The following is a 13,167-nucleotide window of genomic DNA, read 5'->3' as shown; positions in this document are numbered from 1 at the left end:
CTTTTTCTCAAAGAGAAGTTAATGCATGGATGGTCTCCCTGGAAAGATAGTGGCAGCAGAAACATTAGATAAGTTTAAATTAGAGTTAGATATGTACCTGGAAGTTATGGAGATAGAGGGGTGTAGGGATGTTGGCAGGGCTTTTAGGTAGCTTGAGTTTGAGCATTGATGGGTGATTGTGTGCATCTGTATGGAGTCTCGTCTCGTGGGGGTCTCGTCAAGGGGTGTTGTGTGGTTGATTATGTGTGTTTTTTAACCAAGCACGTGCCCCCTAACCTAAGGAGGAAAATAAATAAGTAAGTAAATAAATAAATGAATACAGACAAAAACACTATTAAATTTGTTTTTTTGTATTTTCTCTTTGGATCTTGTGTTGATGAATTAGTGTGGTGCTGATGTCACGCAGGCATGATGGGCTGAATGGCCTCCACCTGTGTCTGATTTCCTTGTAAAATCGAGATTGCCTTTCCCTGAAGGAAAAGCTTCCATAGCTACTATAGCAATCACACTTGCATGCTACTGATACCACCATACTTGCAAGGATGATGTTTCTGGTGTTGATATAAACTTGAAAATTATCTTGATCATTGCACACTGCACCTTTGGATAGTGGTCTGTCATCGCATCAGTGGCATAGTTTGTGCCCCAACAAAATGATGGCTACCCGGCAGCCAAGCTTCCATCGCAAGAAGAAGAAGAGTAAGACCAAAGAATAAGGTGAAAATATTGAAATTTGCAAGGCGTCACTAAGATTGTGTGACCGAACAATGGAATAAAGGACTGTACTCCGGTCTGATGAATCGCAATCTGAATTTTTTGGATCTATGAGACCCCATTTCATACGCTGAAGACTTGGAGAACGTTATGACACACAATATTTGCAGTCTTGTGTTAAACATGGGGGAGGGCCCATGACTGTCTGGCATTGTATCTCAGCTTTTGGTGTGGGAAAACTTGTTAAAGTCAATGGGATGCTCACGGAAGAGAAATACAAGCAGATACTGCAGCACCATGCAGTTCCTTTTGGAAATTGTTTAATCGAAGGAGGATTCATTTTAAGGTTGGGGGATGGGGGCAGTGGGGTACCCCAGTGTATATTATACACATCATTGTTGTTCTTTTTGTTCAGTATACTCAACATCTGTCACTTTAAATTTTGAATTATACCATCAGCCAAAGAGCACTCTGATGTCAACATTCAGTATTCCTGAATACCATGATATATATCTTAGCGGTGGGAGGGAGAGGGAGAATCTTGCCCCTTATTCTCTTATTTTAGTTTGCAAGTCGTCCAAATGATGTAATAAGTCTGGCTAGGCCACATCTTTAATACTGTGTTCAGTTTTGCTCGGGCTGGTATGCACTGCCGCTGAGCTGTCTATCCTGGGTTTGAATCTTGTCCCAGTTATGAGCTATCATCAGGCAGGGCGATTCATGAATGTGTGCCGTCTCTCAGAGGGATGTGAAAGTGGGCGTCCCATCTGCCAACATTAGTTGGTGGACGTTAAAGATCCCACTGTGTCCTTCGCGAATAGTAGCCGAGTTATTGCTGGCACCATGAACAAATTCCAATTTCCTGCCATGATAGACTGCTGGCAAGGCAATGGCAAACCACTCACCATAACCCATGCCAAGAAACTACTTGGGCAGAACCACCGCTCTATAAACAGTATGGCACATCTCACGTCATCTCTTAGTTTTGATCATTCTATTATAGAAAAGTACAACTTCATGAGAGTGATTTATGGTCGGAAAACTTGATTGCTTATGGCATGAGTGAAGGTGAAAGAAGACAGAGTTATTTGTTTTGAGGAAATAAGCAGATGGTTTACACTGGATAAGAGATGATTACACAAGGATATAACCGAGAGATGTCATTGATACAGTTGATTAAAGTAGGTTGTTTTTTGAGGCGGTGAGCAATATATTTATGCGATACATCTTGAAGATCAAGACGAGGTGGATAAAAATCAAGATGAGATGGAATTTTTTTTTTAATTCATTGGAGGTGCATGCAATCATTCTACCAGGAATAGTGGGTGTCATGTTAGATAATGAGTTTTGGTATTTATTGTGTTCAATTAATTTTTAGGGGCAATGAGAATGGATGAGTTACAGGTGTGCTGGTGCAAGTTGGCAGGTCAAGGTGTACGTGTATATCGTATGTGCTTGTGCTGGACCGTGTGTATGCACCTTCCCTTTGTTTTTGCCATTGCCCTTCGTCTCCTTTCACCCTTATCTTTTTCTCATCTCTAATGCTCATGTTGGGCTCAATAGGAGCCTGTTCTTGCGATCGCGTAGAGACGTGGTGCAGGTTCGGTGAGCAACATTGCCTTGTTCTAGCTGCATCTGTCATGTGAGTTACAAGTGTAAATCATAAGCTGGTTTACATAAGATAACTAATTACAAGATGCCAGAAATGTTTCAATTTGTTAGGTGATCCAATTTTTATTACTTTGTCCTCCTGAATTGGAACACCTGTTCTCTAATTTGACTTGAAAATGCATATTAAGAGTTTGAGAAAAGTTATTTTCTGATTTAAGAGTTGCGTGACAAGGAATCGAAGCCTGTGTGTGCAAAATTATTCATGCTGTCGATTAATTTGATGATATCTTAACTTTTTCTCTTTCTTTTTTTTCCATTCTAGGTTCTATTGGGACCTCACCATGCTTTTAATAATGGTTGGAAACCTGATCATCATCCCTGTTGGAATCACATTTTTCAAGGAGGAATCCACAACACCATGGATACTGTTCAATGTTGTCTCAGACACATTCTTCCTTTTTGACCTTGTACTCAACTTTCGTACTGGCATCGTGGTTGAAGACAACACCGAGATTATTCTCGATCCCGGGCATATCAAGAGGAAATACTTGCGGACATGGTTCCTCGTTGATTTTGTTTCCTCCATCCCTGTCGATTATATCTTCCTCATTGTTGAGAGTGGGATGGACACGGACATGTACAAGACGGCTCGTGCGCTCAGGATTGTGCGCTTTGCAAAGATTCTCAGCCTCCTGCGTCTTCTGAGGCTTTCACGCCTCATCAGATATATGCACCAGTGGGAGGAGGTGAGCAACAAATTTGCACAAGTACAGAAAAATCGAGCAGCTTATTAACATGCATGTACTCATGTTATAGACTCCAATTGCTTCCTCCGTCAGCCGTGCCATTTTGTGGTGGTCGCGGTCTCACCCAGTCTGGCATTCAGATCTCGACACATCTTTTGTATAATTCTGCCTCGAAGGAAATATCACATGATAAGCATATGGAAAATCAATGTCTTAGCTAGTGAAGGCCTCTCCATGCTGCAGATTGTAAGTGACTTCCTGTTTTATCAGGAACATGAAAAAGTGGTCCCGAAGGATGTCACGTGTAGTCGTCAGAAAGCCTTTGCTAACTTTGCCTTTTCTTTTGCCTTTCTTCAGCAGAGGTTTTCAGGGCAACTACACATCGATTCGGAGTACCTTGTGCTGATATGTATCTTACTGTTCTTTAAGAAACGTTAACACCCGGTACTTGCACCTAGATTAATCAAAAAGTCTCCACTGGATGATCATCTATCATGTAGACAACATCACTTTTGGAGAGTTTGTGCTTTCTTCCTCGACCACTTCTGTTTGTAACAATACCAGTTTGATGCGTCTTCTTCTGTCGTGCATGCAGCTCCTGTTGAAACATGTGGTGGGCTGAAATCTGCAGCATGGAGTACCCTTCACTAACTAACACTTTGCTTTATACGTCCTTGTCATGTGATATTTCATTCCCAGTAGCCATAGTATTCACCATAAATCCACCATATTACAACGATAGCACTGCATATACTTCCATAGTCCTGCAGGGAAAATGCTTTACAGGACAACATCAATACATAACTGTACTATACTATAGAACATTTCATGTCTTTTCACATGTGTGATTCTAATCACGTGTTATTTACGTTTTATATTCACCCTTTCCTCAGTTTCCATAATTATTTCCAATACAGTACTGGACGTAGAAACATACAGTGAGACACGAGTGGGCTGGCAGGATGGCCTCTAAGCTGTCTAGCCTGGGTTTGAATCCCGACGCAGCTATGAACTGTCATCCCAGTGTTTCACATGCAGGGTGATTCGTAAATGTGTGTGCCATCCCTCGGATGGACGTTAAACGGACATCCGGTCTGCCCGGCATCAGTTTGTGGACGTCAAGGATCACACGGTGTTCATCTCAAAGAGGAGGCAAGCTATTGTCGGCGCCTTGGCCAAATTACAAGTTCCTGCCGTAACTACTTAGTTGAGCGTCAGGCCTGGCCAGCCGGTTCTTGAAAGACTTGGGCCAAAAACTTCCCCTGTCCAACCCCACAATAACGTGGGAATAAATGTGGCCATTAAAGAAGGACAAGAATAACAAGCTCAAATGAGCTAAGATCCTCATACGCTTAGTGATGACGTCATAGTTATCAGTTATGTATCAGGTGTGCGGTAAATGATCTCTCATGCCCTATTCGATTCCATCTGAAGTATTCAAAAAGCTTGCGTTGTTTCGGAGATAATTGTTTATGCGATTTCCATTGTGATATTATGACGTCATAACTTTTTTTTCTTGGAAGAATTTCCTCAATCTGAGATGGTTACTGTCTGCGTGTGGGCTTTCTGCATGAACATGTCAAGTTTCAAGATGTTCTGATGAAAACTCTTGGTTGTGAAACAAAAAATTTCAGAAAATAGTGATGACATCATAAAACGAATATGACGTCATTGTGATGTATCAGATTTGCGTCAAATCATCTGTGCAAATGCCCCGTTTGATTCCCGCAAACAGAATTCAAAAAGTTTCCCTAGTTTCGGGGATAATGGTAAAGGCGATTTCCATCAGCGGTGATATTATGACTTCATAAGTTTTATTTCTAGGAAGAGTTTTCTAAATCGGAGATGGTTGCTGCCTGCGCATGGACTTTATGCATATACATGCCACTTTTCACGAAGATCCGATGAAAACTCTGGAATGTGAAACAAAAAAGTCCACAAGAACAACAATGTGAGTAAGACTCAGAGATCCTCCACGTGGATCTAAAAAGTCCACAAGCAGAAGAACAAGAACAACAATGTAAGACTTAGAGATCCTCTGATGAGGATCTTAAAAGAAGGAGAAGGTAGTGATGTGCCAGTGTGATGGGCACTACAGTCTTGCATTTTCCTTGCTTCCAACCACCTCCATTTGCTTTGCATTTTAGTTAACTTCATTAATCTTAATTACATCTTGCTGTAGTTAAAATATATACAATTTACACTTTAGATTCCCTCTTCAGTTTAATCCTGACAACTACCTGTTTTCACCAGCTGGCAGTTTCTCAAGAGTAATATACTCACTTCTTGTAGTTATCCAATCTGAGTTCTATTTCTCATTTCCGACAGAGTAGGATGCTGTTTGACAAACTGTCACGCTGGTGCTTCACAGGCATGGCGATGAATCTCTGTAAGGTATATATTGCTCTTTGGAGGGTATGTTGCCTTCTGTCCCATTTCCTGGATGGAACTCACTTGTTGATGTTAATGGTCCCATTACACCTTTCAAAAAAAGTTGGCCATTGTATGCCGGTGCCATGGCCAAGTTCTAAATTCTTCCTTGGGGGGGGGGGGGAGGGGTTACGAGCTGCTTCAGGCACACCTTTCCACCGAGTAGTGAACTTCTCACCTGGCTGTAACATTCTAAAAGTTGTATATAAACGATATACTCACAATAGTCCAAGATGTGCCAATAAAACGTATGGCGAGGCAAATGTATAAGTAGAAAATGCTTCAATATATTTTCCTTGCTCATTATCTGTACTTGTGTACTGAAAAATAAAAATAACCTTGCCATGTCTTGGGACTATCGTATCTAGTTTGTAGAATATTTTAAATGCCTCACTTAGCAATGAAATCTATTTATGGCCTATGGTTCCCCTGATGCCTCCGAGGGACTCTGGGATCTGTTGCAAAGAAAAGAGAGGGTCACCATGGGTATTTGTCTCGTTCTTATTAGACTCATTATCATGGCCAAACGTATTCCAACATGATAGAATAGTCCTTGAAAAATAATTTTACTCTGAGGGATTGTGTCGATGTGTCTGACCAATATGGTAAGCAGTTTGTGTTTGTGTATGATACAGTAACCCAATGCTGTCCTGCTTTGCATAATGCTTGGGTATTATCCAGCAGGCGCTTTGTCCTGTAAAGTTCATGATGTTGCTAAACATAGAACGAGGGAAGAGAATGCTGCAAGGCATATTAATTTTGAGCCTAATTATTCTGTAAAGGGATAAAAACTATAACGTGATGTTGACGGTAATTGCGTAAAAAAAAAAAAAAAATCCACTGGAGTAGCTCTAATGACGGAATACAATGAAATACTCACTTCCAACGAGGACCAAAAACAATATTTGCTCCAGGTTGTTTCAGAGCATAGAAGGAAAATGCCGACCTGCAAGAAAGAACTTTTGCACGAATAGTGAAATTGTTCAATGCATTATTATGTAAGTATTCATTGATGTGAAAATTGATGAAATAAATGCCGAATGATTGTAAATTCATGACCTGTATTCCTTTTTATCCAGAAGTTATTCAATTCAGTAGATTTTCTTTTCTTATTTTGGGTTATTGGAATTTTTTTTTAATCTGAAATTTCAATGTCCGGTAGCGACCCCTAAACACAGTTCGATTTGGCTGAAACTTCATCAGTGGCGTTTTCTCATCAAAAGGAAAAGAAATGGGGGGTGAGACTTGCAACTTTCAATTTTTTTTAAAATAGAAACTGGCCTATTAAGCAGTCTCCTTGGCTATTGGGCACAATCCTGGATAGGTTGCCACTCCGACAGTATACCAGAATGCTGGCACTCATTTTTGCCGACCTCGGAAGGAGGACAGTCTGAGTTCACCCCACCTGGTATTAATTCAACAGGTGAGCAGGATTTGAACTCAGGACCCTTGGATCCAAAGCCCACCACCCTAACCATGAAGCCAACACCAGGAATTTTCTATAGAATGTCTAATTAATTCTATAGAACAACCATTCTCTGCACAGTTTTATAAATATTAAAATGGATTTCTATAGAATGTCCAATTAATTATATAGAACATCCATTCTCTGCAGAGTTTTGTAAATATTTAAATGGATCTTCTATAGAACATCTAATTAATTATATAGAACAACCGATCTCTCCTCAGAGTTCTATAGAATTTCATCAGGTTCCATAAAAATTACATTGATTTTTGTAGAAATTCAATGTCCAATTAATTATATAGAACATCCATTCTCTGCAGAGTTTTGTAAATATTTAAATGGATCTTCTATAGAACGTCTAATTAATTATATAGAACAACCGATCTCTCCTCAGAGTTCTATAGAATTTCATCAGGTTCCATAAAAATTACATTGATTTTTGTAGAAATTCAATCAAGCTCTGTAAAATTTCTATAGAACATTTTTTTGAAGAGATATGGTGATTTATTTTATGTACTTGTATAAACAAGCCTGGCTTGCATGTTTTACAATCTTTGCTTATAGTCTCCCCTCATTCCGACCCACACTCACTGTTTTCTTATTTCTCGCAACACTTCCTTATCCAATATCATCTCTGAAATTATTTTGTTCAATTTAACCCTTTACTCACACACCCTTTGTCCATTTCCGTGTCCATTTTTGTTTTGTGATGATGGAATTAAGTGAAAAGTATCACTGTACAAGGCTGGTTTTGTACATGTTTTCAAATCCATGTGACCATTGTGCAGTACCCCTTTTTGCTTCGTGAGTCTTGGTTAAGGCCCTGTGGACACTTATGTAATGCATCCTCACTTTTGTATCTATTGGGTGTGTCATTCATGTATCACCAAGATCAATCAAACATCACATCAAAACACATTGCATTTTGATCCACGCAGAAACCTCACGCCCAACAAAGGTGTTTCAGCCTCTTTTATACACAGCTACACCTCACATTCACTCTTTCATTCCTATTTTTTCTCGCCTTTGAAATAAAATTCCTCACTCTGTTCAATCGCATTCTTCCCTCCAGGCCTTCAAAACAGCTGTTCACCACCATCTCTTATCGTCCCCCATCCAAATCCTCTATCTTTTCTACCCCCGTTAATCCACCCCAAACCCACCTCCTTCAAATTTCCTGCTTTCCTTCCTGAAAGTCCTTGTAATGTCCATCTTGTATACCCTGTGTTTCCCGCCCCATCCCTCCCCCTTCCACAGATCTCCTAATGTCTCTGTTCCCCACTGTTTTGTCCTTCCCACTCCCGCCCCTCTTGTCTCATGCCCCCATTGCTTTGCGTTGTGTGTTAGCTCTCATATGAGCCTCGACAAGGTCTCCAAAAAAAAACATTTATAAATAAAAAATCTTAGGTGGAAATGTCAAACATCGTGGATTCGGGAGAGTAAGCATTCAAATTGTTTGTGGCAAATGCATTTTGACATTTGCATTGTTTTTTTTTTTTTTTACTTTTTGTAGGTAACCCAATTTCACAACCAACAATATAGGGGCGAATTTTCATTATCGAGAAGAATGTCGAGGTGAAATTGGTGATAGGAGTGCATCGTGCATTTCAAAGACAATCCCCTGGACGTAATGTACCTATGCCAAAGACTTTGTGTCATCCAGTTTCAACTGGAGAGGGACGGGCTCCGTGAGGAACGATAATTAAGGCAGGACACTCTGGACATCAGAGGAATATTCAAACTCCAGAGACCGTAAACAGAATGAGCGAAATGATTGCTCGTAGCCCTAGCAGATCAACAAGGTGCATTTCACGTGAAATTGGAGTGTCTGAAAACAATGTCATTAGTAAAGTGTGAGGCTTTCCCTTACAAAATTCAATTGATGCAGCAGTTAACCTCGGAAAATGGTTTCAAAGATAACCCAATGAACATTCCTGAACTCAAAGATGCTGTAACGAAGGTTATTTCCAGTCTCACATGAAACACTTGTTTCGTGTATTTTTTTTTTTTAATACATTGCTGAGGCTTATGGAAAAGCTATTACGAGTACACGGAATGGATAATGACGCAACAGGACAAAAGGAACATTAGAGAGAGGAGGGAAATCACCAACAGCAGCGTGGAAGGCCATGATAGAGGGAGGCGGACAAACAATGGGTGTGGGGAGGAATGGAGGGCAAGAGAGGATGCATGGGGTGGACAAGATGGATACAGAATGAAACTCTCAGGAGGGAAAACTTCAAATTTGGAAGTAGGAGGGATTGGCTCACCGGATGACGGGATTGCGGCAAAGCAGCTCATCCGATGACGAAATTGGGGCAAAGCCTTCGGGACCCCCACTCTTTGATGATTGGAGGAAAACCATGGGGTAACCATCCCAGGTCAGATTGCGGTATTGTGTGTCGGGGTAGTGCTGAGGTGCCATCCACCAGACAGCGGTCTCCTTGGGTTAAGCTGAGGCTGTCCCCTTCTGGTGGGTGCCTGAAATGTCCTATCCCTAAAAGAGGATGATCACCTGTCTCTGTTATCAACTGAGTTCAAGTATTTGAACATCGGCATTGCAGCACTCTGTGAGGTTCGGAGACCGGATAGTGGCGAGATCATGGTGGGTGTTTACATTTACTATTGGTCTGGTCGCTCTCATGGTTACTATGCCCAAGAAGTTGCTGTAGCTGTGTTCAACAAGCTACTTCAATGATAATTGAGGTAACACTGGTTAACGAGCGTCTTATGAGACGAAGGATTTGTTACTCCTTGGGTTTCGTTTCCCTGGTCTCTCAATATGCTCCAACTGAGGTGAGCGATCTCCCCATGAAGAACGCATTCTATGCCACGCTCAAGCCTGTGGTTCATCAATGCCCCATGCAAGATACTCTCCTGGTCTTGGGGGAATTCAATGCATCGACTGGAACCGATAGGGATGGTTATGAGACATGTGTTGGTCCCCATGGGTCTGGAACTGTGAACCTGAATCGCACTAAGTTCCTTGACTTTACAAGAAGTCATGGACTTAGGGTGGCTGGTTCATGGTTTCAGCATCCACAGGCACATCACTGGACTTGGTATTCCAATGCTTTTGGTGTGGCGAAGGAGATTGACCACGTGCTTGTTGACGGTCGATGGAGGATGAGCCAGAAGTGCAGGATCGACCGGAGTGCTCAGTTCTACAATACCGACCACAGGCTTGTGGTAGCAATTCTGAAGTTGCAGCTTAAATCCGGGAGAATAGTACCATCCCAGCCAAGGCTGGATGCTGGCAAGCTCAGGGATGAGAGGGTAGCTGAGGAGTTTGCGAACAGGCTGAGTGGGGATTTGGGGATCTAGTTGCTTTGGGGAATCCTGAAAAGTTGTGGAGTGCCTTCAAGACCACCGTCGTTGATGTTGTCGGTGGATGTCTTGGAACTCAATGTCGGGTGAAGAAGAATTTTGTCTCTCAGGGGACACTGGATACCATTGACCAGAGTCGCAGGGCCAGGCTAAATGGCAGAGCTGAGCTGTTCAAGGAGTTGAGGCATAAAACTGGAGGTGCAGGAATCTGTGAGGGGGTACAGCATCACCTGTGGTCAAGTGATTGTCATCGTGCTTACAGGGGAATTCGTGCATTGTGTTCCTCCAAGCCCGTCCCGTGGTGTACTGCAGAGCAGAGGGTGGTGGGCTCTTGATAGAGGAGTCCGAAGTAAAGGCCCACTGGGCCGGTTACTTTGAGCAGCTGTACCAGGCTGATCCACCTTCTGTTGAGATGGATGTCAGGTGCGTTCCTGTCCCTATTGCTGACCCTCCAATCAACAGTGAGCCACATTTGTTTCTGGAAACACGGGCTGCAGTGAACTGGTTGAAATTGGGTAAAGCTCCTGGGATCTGTGGCATCCATGCTGAACTTCTCAAGGCTGGTGGAAATGCTGGACTCATGTCGTTGCATGCAGTTCTGTGCTCTGCCTGGAACACAGATATCATCCCAACTGATTGGAAGAGGGGCCTTGTTTTCCCTCTCTGGAAGGGAAACGTGATCGCCAAGACTGTAACAACTACCAAGGGGTGACGCTGCTTTCAGTGCTGGCCAATGACTTTGCTCGGATAATTCTTGACAGGGTTCACCCCCATTTGGTTGAGCACCAGTGTCCAGAACAGCTAGGCTTCACACCAAAGAGGTCAAGGATTGACCGTATCCTTGCCCTTCGGGTCCTCACCGAACACAGACGAGAGTTTCGGCAGGGGCTGCTTGCAGCCGATGTTGATCTCTGTAAAGTGTTTGATTCAGTGAATCGGGATGTCCTCTGGAGGATTCTTGGTCTTCGTGGGGTGCCACCAAAACCGATCGATCTGATGTCTGAACTATATTCTGGTACTGAGAGTCCGGTGAGATATGGTGGTACAATCTCCGACTTATTTCCTGTTGTTACCGGAGTTTGTCAGAGGTGTGTAATGGCCCCCACACTTTTCAGCACTTGTATGGACTGGATTCTAGGGAGGATGTTAGAGAGATCAAGCTGCAGTGCATCGTTTGGGAATGCAAGATCTCTGACCTTGATTTCGCAGATGATTCCTTCATCTTTGCGGAGACTCTGGATATGCTTTTAGGGGTCTTCGAGGTGCTGAATGAGGAGTCAGAGCCGCTGGGATTTTGGGTTTCCTGGGTCAAAACTAAGATCCAGGCTTTCACTGACATCTTGGATGCTGCTATCTTGTCGGTACCTGTTAGTGGTGGGGATGTTGAGGTCACGGAGAGATTCACTTACCTTGACAGTGATATTCATGTCTCTGCTGGCTGTGAGTCAGAAGTCAATAGACTTCTGGGTCAGACCTGGGGAGTCATTAAGTCACTGGATCATGGGGTGTGGTGCTGTCGGTACCTGTGCAGGTGGACGAAGGTCTGAGTCTTAAGGTCCTTGGTGCTTCCAGTCTCGCTCTATGGATGTGAGACTTGGATGCTGACCAGGGATCTGAGAAGGAGACTTAATTCCTTTGGTTCCAGGTCTCTTCGGAGAATCCTTGGCTATCGCTGGTCCGACTTTGTGTCCAACGAGCTTTTGCTGAGAGAGACTCAAATGAGATTTGTTACCTGCATAGTCAATGAGCGTCAGCTGCGGCTGTATGGACAGGACATGTGGTTCGTTTTCCTGATGCTGATCCTGCTCACCAGATTCTATCAGCGAGAGAGCCTCATGAGTGGAGGAGGCCAACAGGCCGACCACGTGCCTCGTGGTTGCAGCAAGTTGATCAGCATCTCAAGGAGATGGGGATGGGCCAGGCATCTGCCTGGGGGACGGCCAGATGGAGGCCCTTGGGGTACCGGCAGAAAGTGGACGCAGCGACGCGCTGCTCCGGCGCATGCTCCCACACCTGACCTGACCTGACCTGAGGGATTGGGGTGTGGGTTGACGAGGATAGAAAGGATCGTGGTTTTAGTCTGTGGTCAGAAACTATTCCAAACGTATCTGAAAGTATGCAGAACTTAAAGTGGGACATTTCGAACATTTGTCATCCATGGTCAAACAATATGATGGGACATTTGCAACATTTGTTAGAGTCAAACAAAACTTTATGAGTCCCTTTATGTATCGTATAAATTATGTGGTGTTGCATTAAAATTCGCAAGTTTAATAAACAATTAAAATCGGTTACATTTTTGTGACTAACGTTATACTTTATATGAATTACAATGACATTGGACAAACATATGATGTGCTAAATGGGATTTGAACTGACATCACGAGCCAAGGGCTTCAGACGGGAACACAAACAACCCACAGCACACAATGTTTCTTTACAAAGTGTACAAGTTTTTATTTAATTTTTTTTTTTTTAATCAAGACTGCGACTTGAAGAAGTCGAATAAAAAGTCCATGTTTATCCCACCAGACAGTTTGAATTTCAACCCAGCTATAAAACTCACCCAGGTGTTTTACAGGCAGGACGTTCATCAATGGACGTCAAACGGGACTCTCACCTGTCACCATTAGTTGGTGGATGTTAAAAACCCCATGGTGTCCTTCGCGAAAAGTAGGCGAGCTATCACCGGCACCCTGAACAAATTACAAATTCCTGCCCCTAACCTACAGAGGACATTTCATCAGAGGCACAGCTGCACCCTCAGCCAATGATTGCTGCATAAAGAAGAAGAAGAAGGAGGAGAATAAGAAGTGACTTACAAATTATGTTGTTTGGTTAACGTTACAATTGTTGTTGTTTTGTATCTAAATA

The 13,167-nt window shown here is 42.8% G+C and overlaps 1 protein-coding gene across 2 annotated transcripts in view; it reads left to right on the top strand.

The window, feature by feature from the left end:
• The window catches only part of LOC147020255 (potassium/sodium hyperpolarization-activated cyclic nucleotide-gated channel 2-like), a 132,228-nt gene that overhangs the window by 52,234 nt on the left and 66,827 nt on the right, over window positions 1-13,167 (top strand). For both annotated transcript variants that reach the window (XM_085895490.1, XM_085895491.1), the window contains exon 2: window positions 2,648-3,071. In XM_085895490.1, the coding sequence (XP_085751616.1) occupies window positions 2,648-3,071 (424 nt within the window). The remainder of the gene's footprint in view (window positions 1-2,647; window positions 3,072-13,167) is intronic.

This window comes from Eptatretus burgeri, chromosome 9 (genome assembly GCF_056783735.1).
Source record: "Eptatretus burgeri isolate ZD-2024b chromosome 9, Ebu_testis_v1, whole genome shotgun sequence".
Taxonomy (NCBI): domain Eukaryota; kingdom Metazoa; phylum Chordata; class Myxini; order Myxiniformes; family Myxinidae; genus Eptatretus; species Eptatretus burgeri.
Note: the sequence above shows the minus strand (reverse complement) of the source record. Positions and strands in the feature narration are given on the sequence as shown.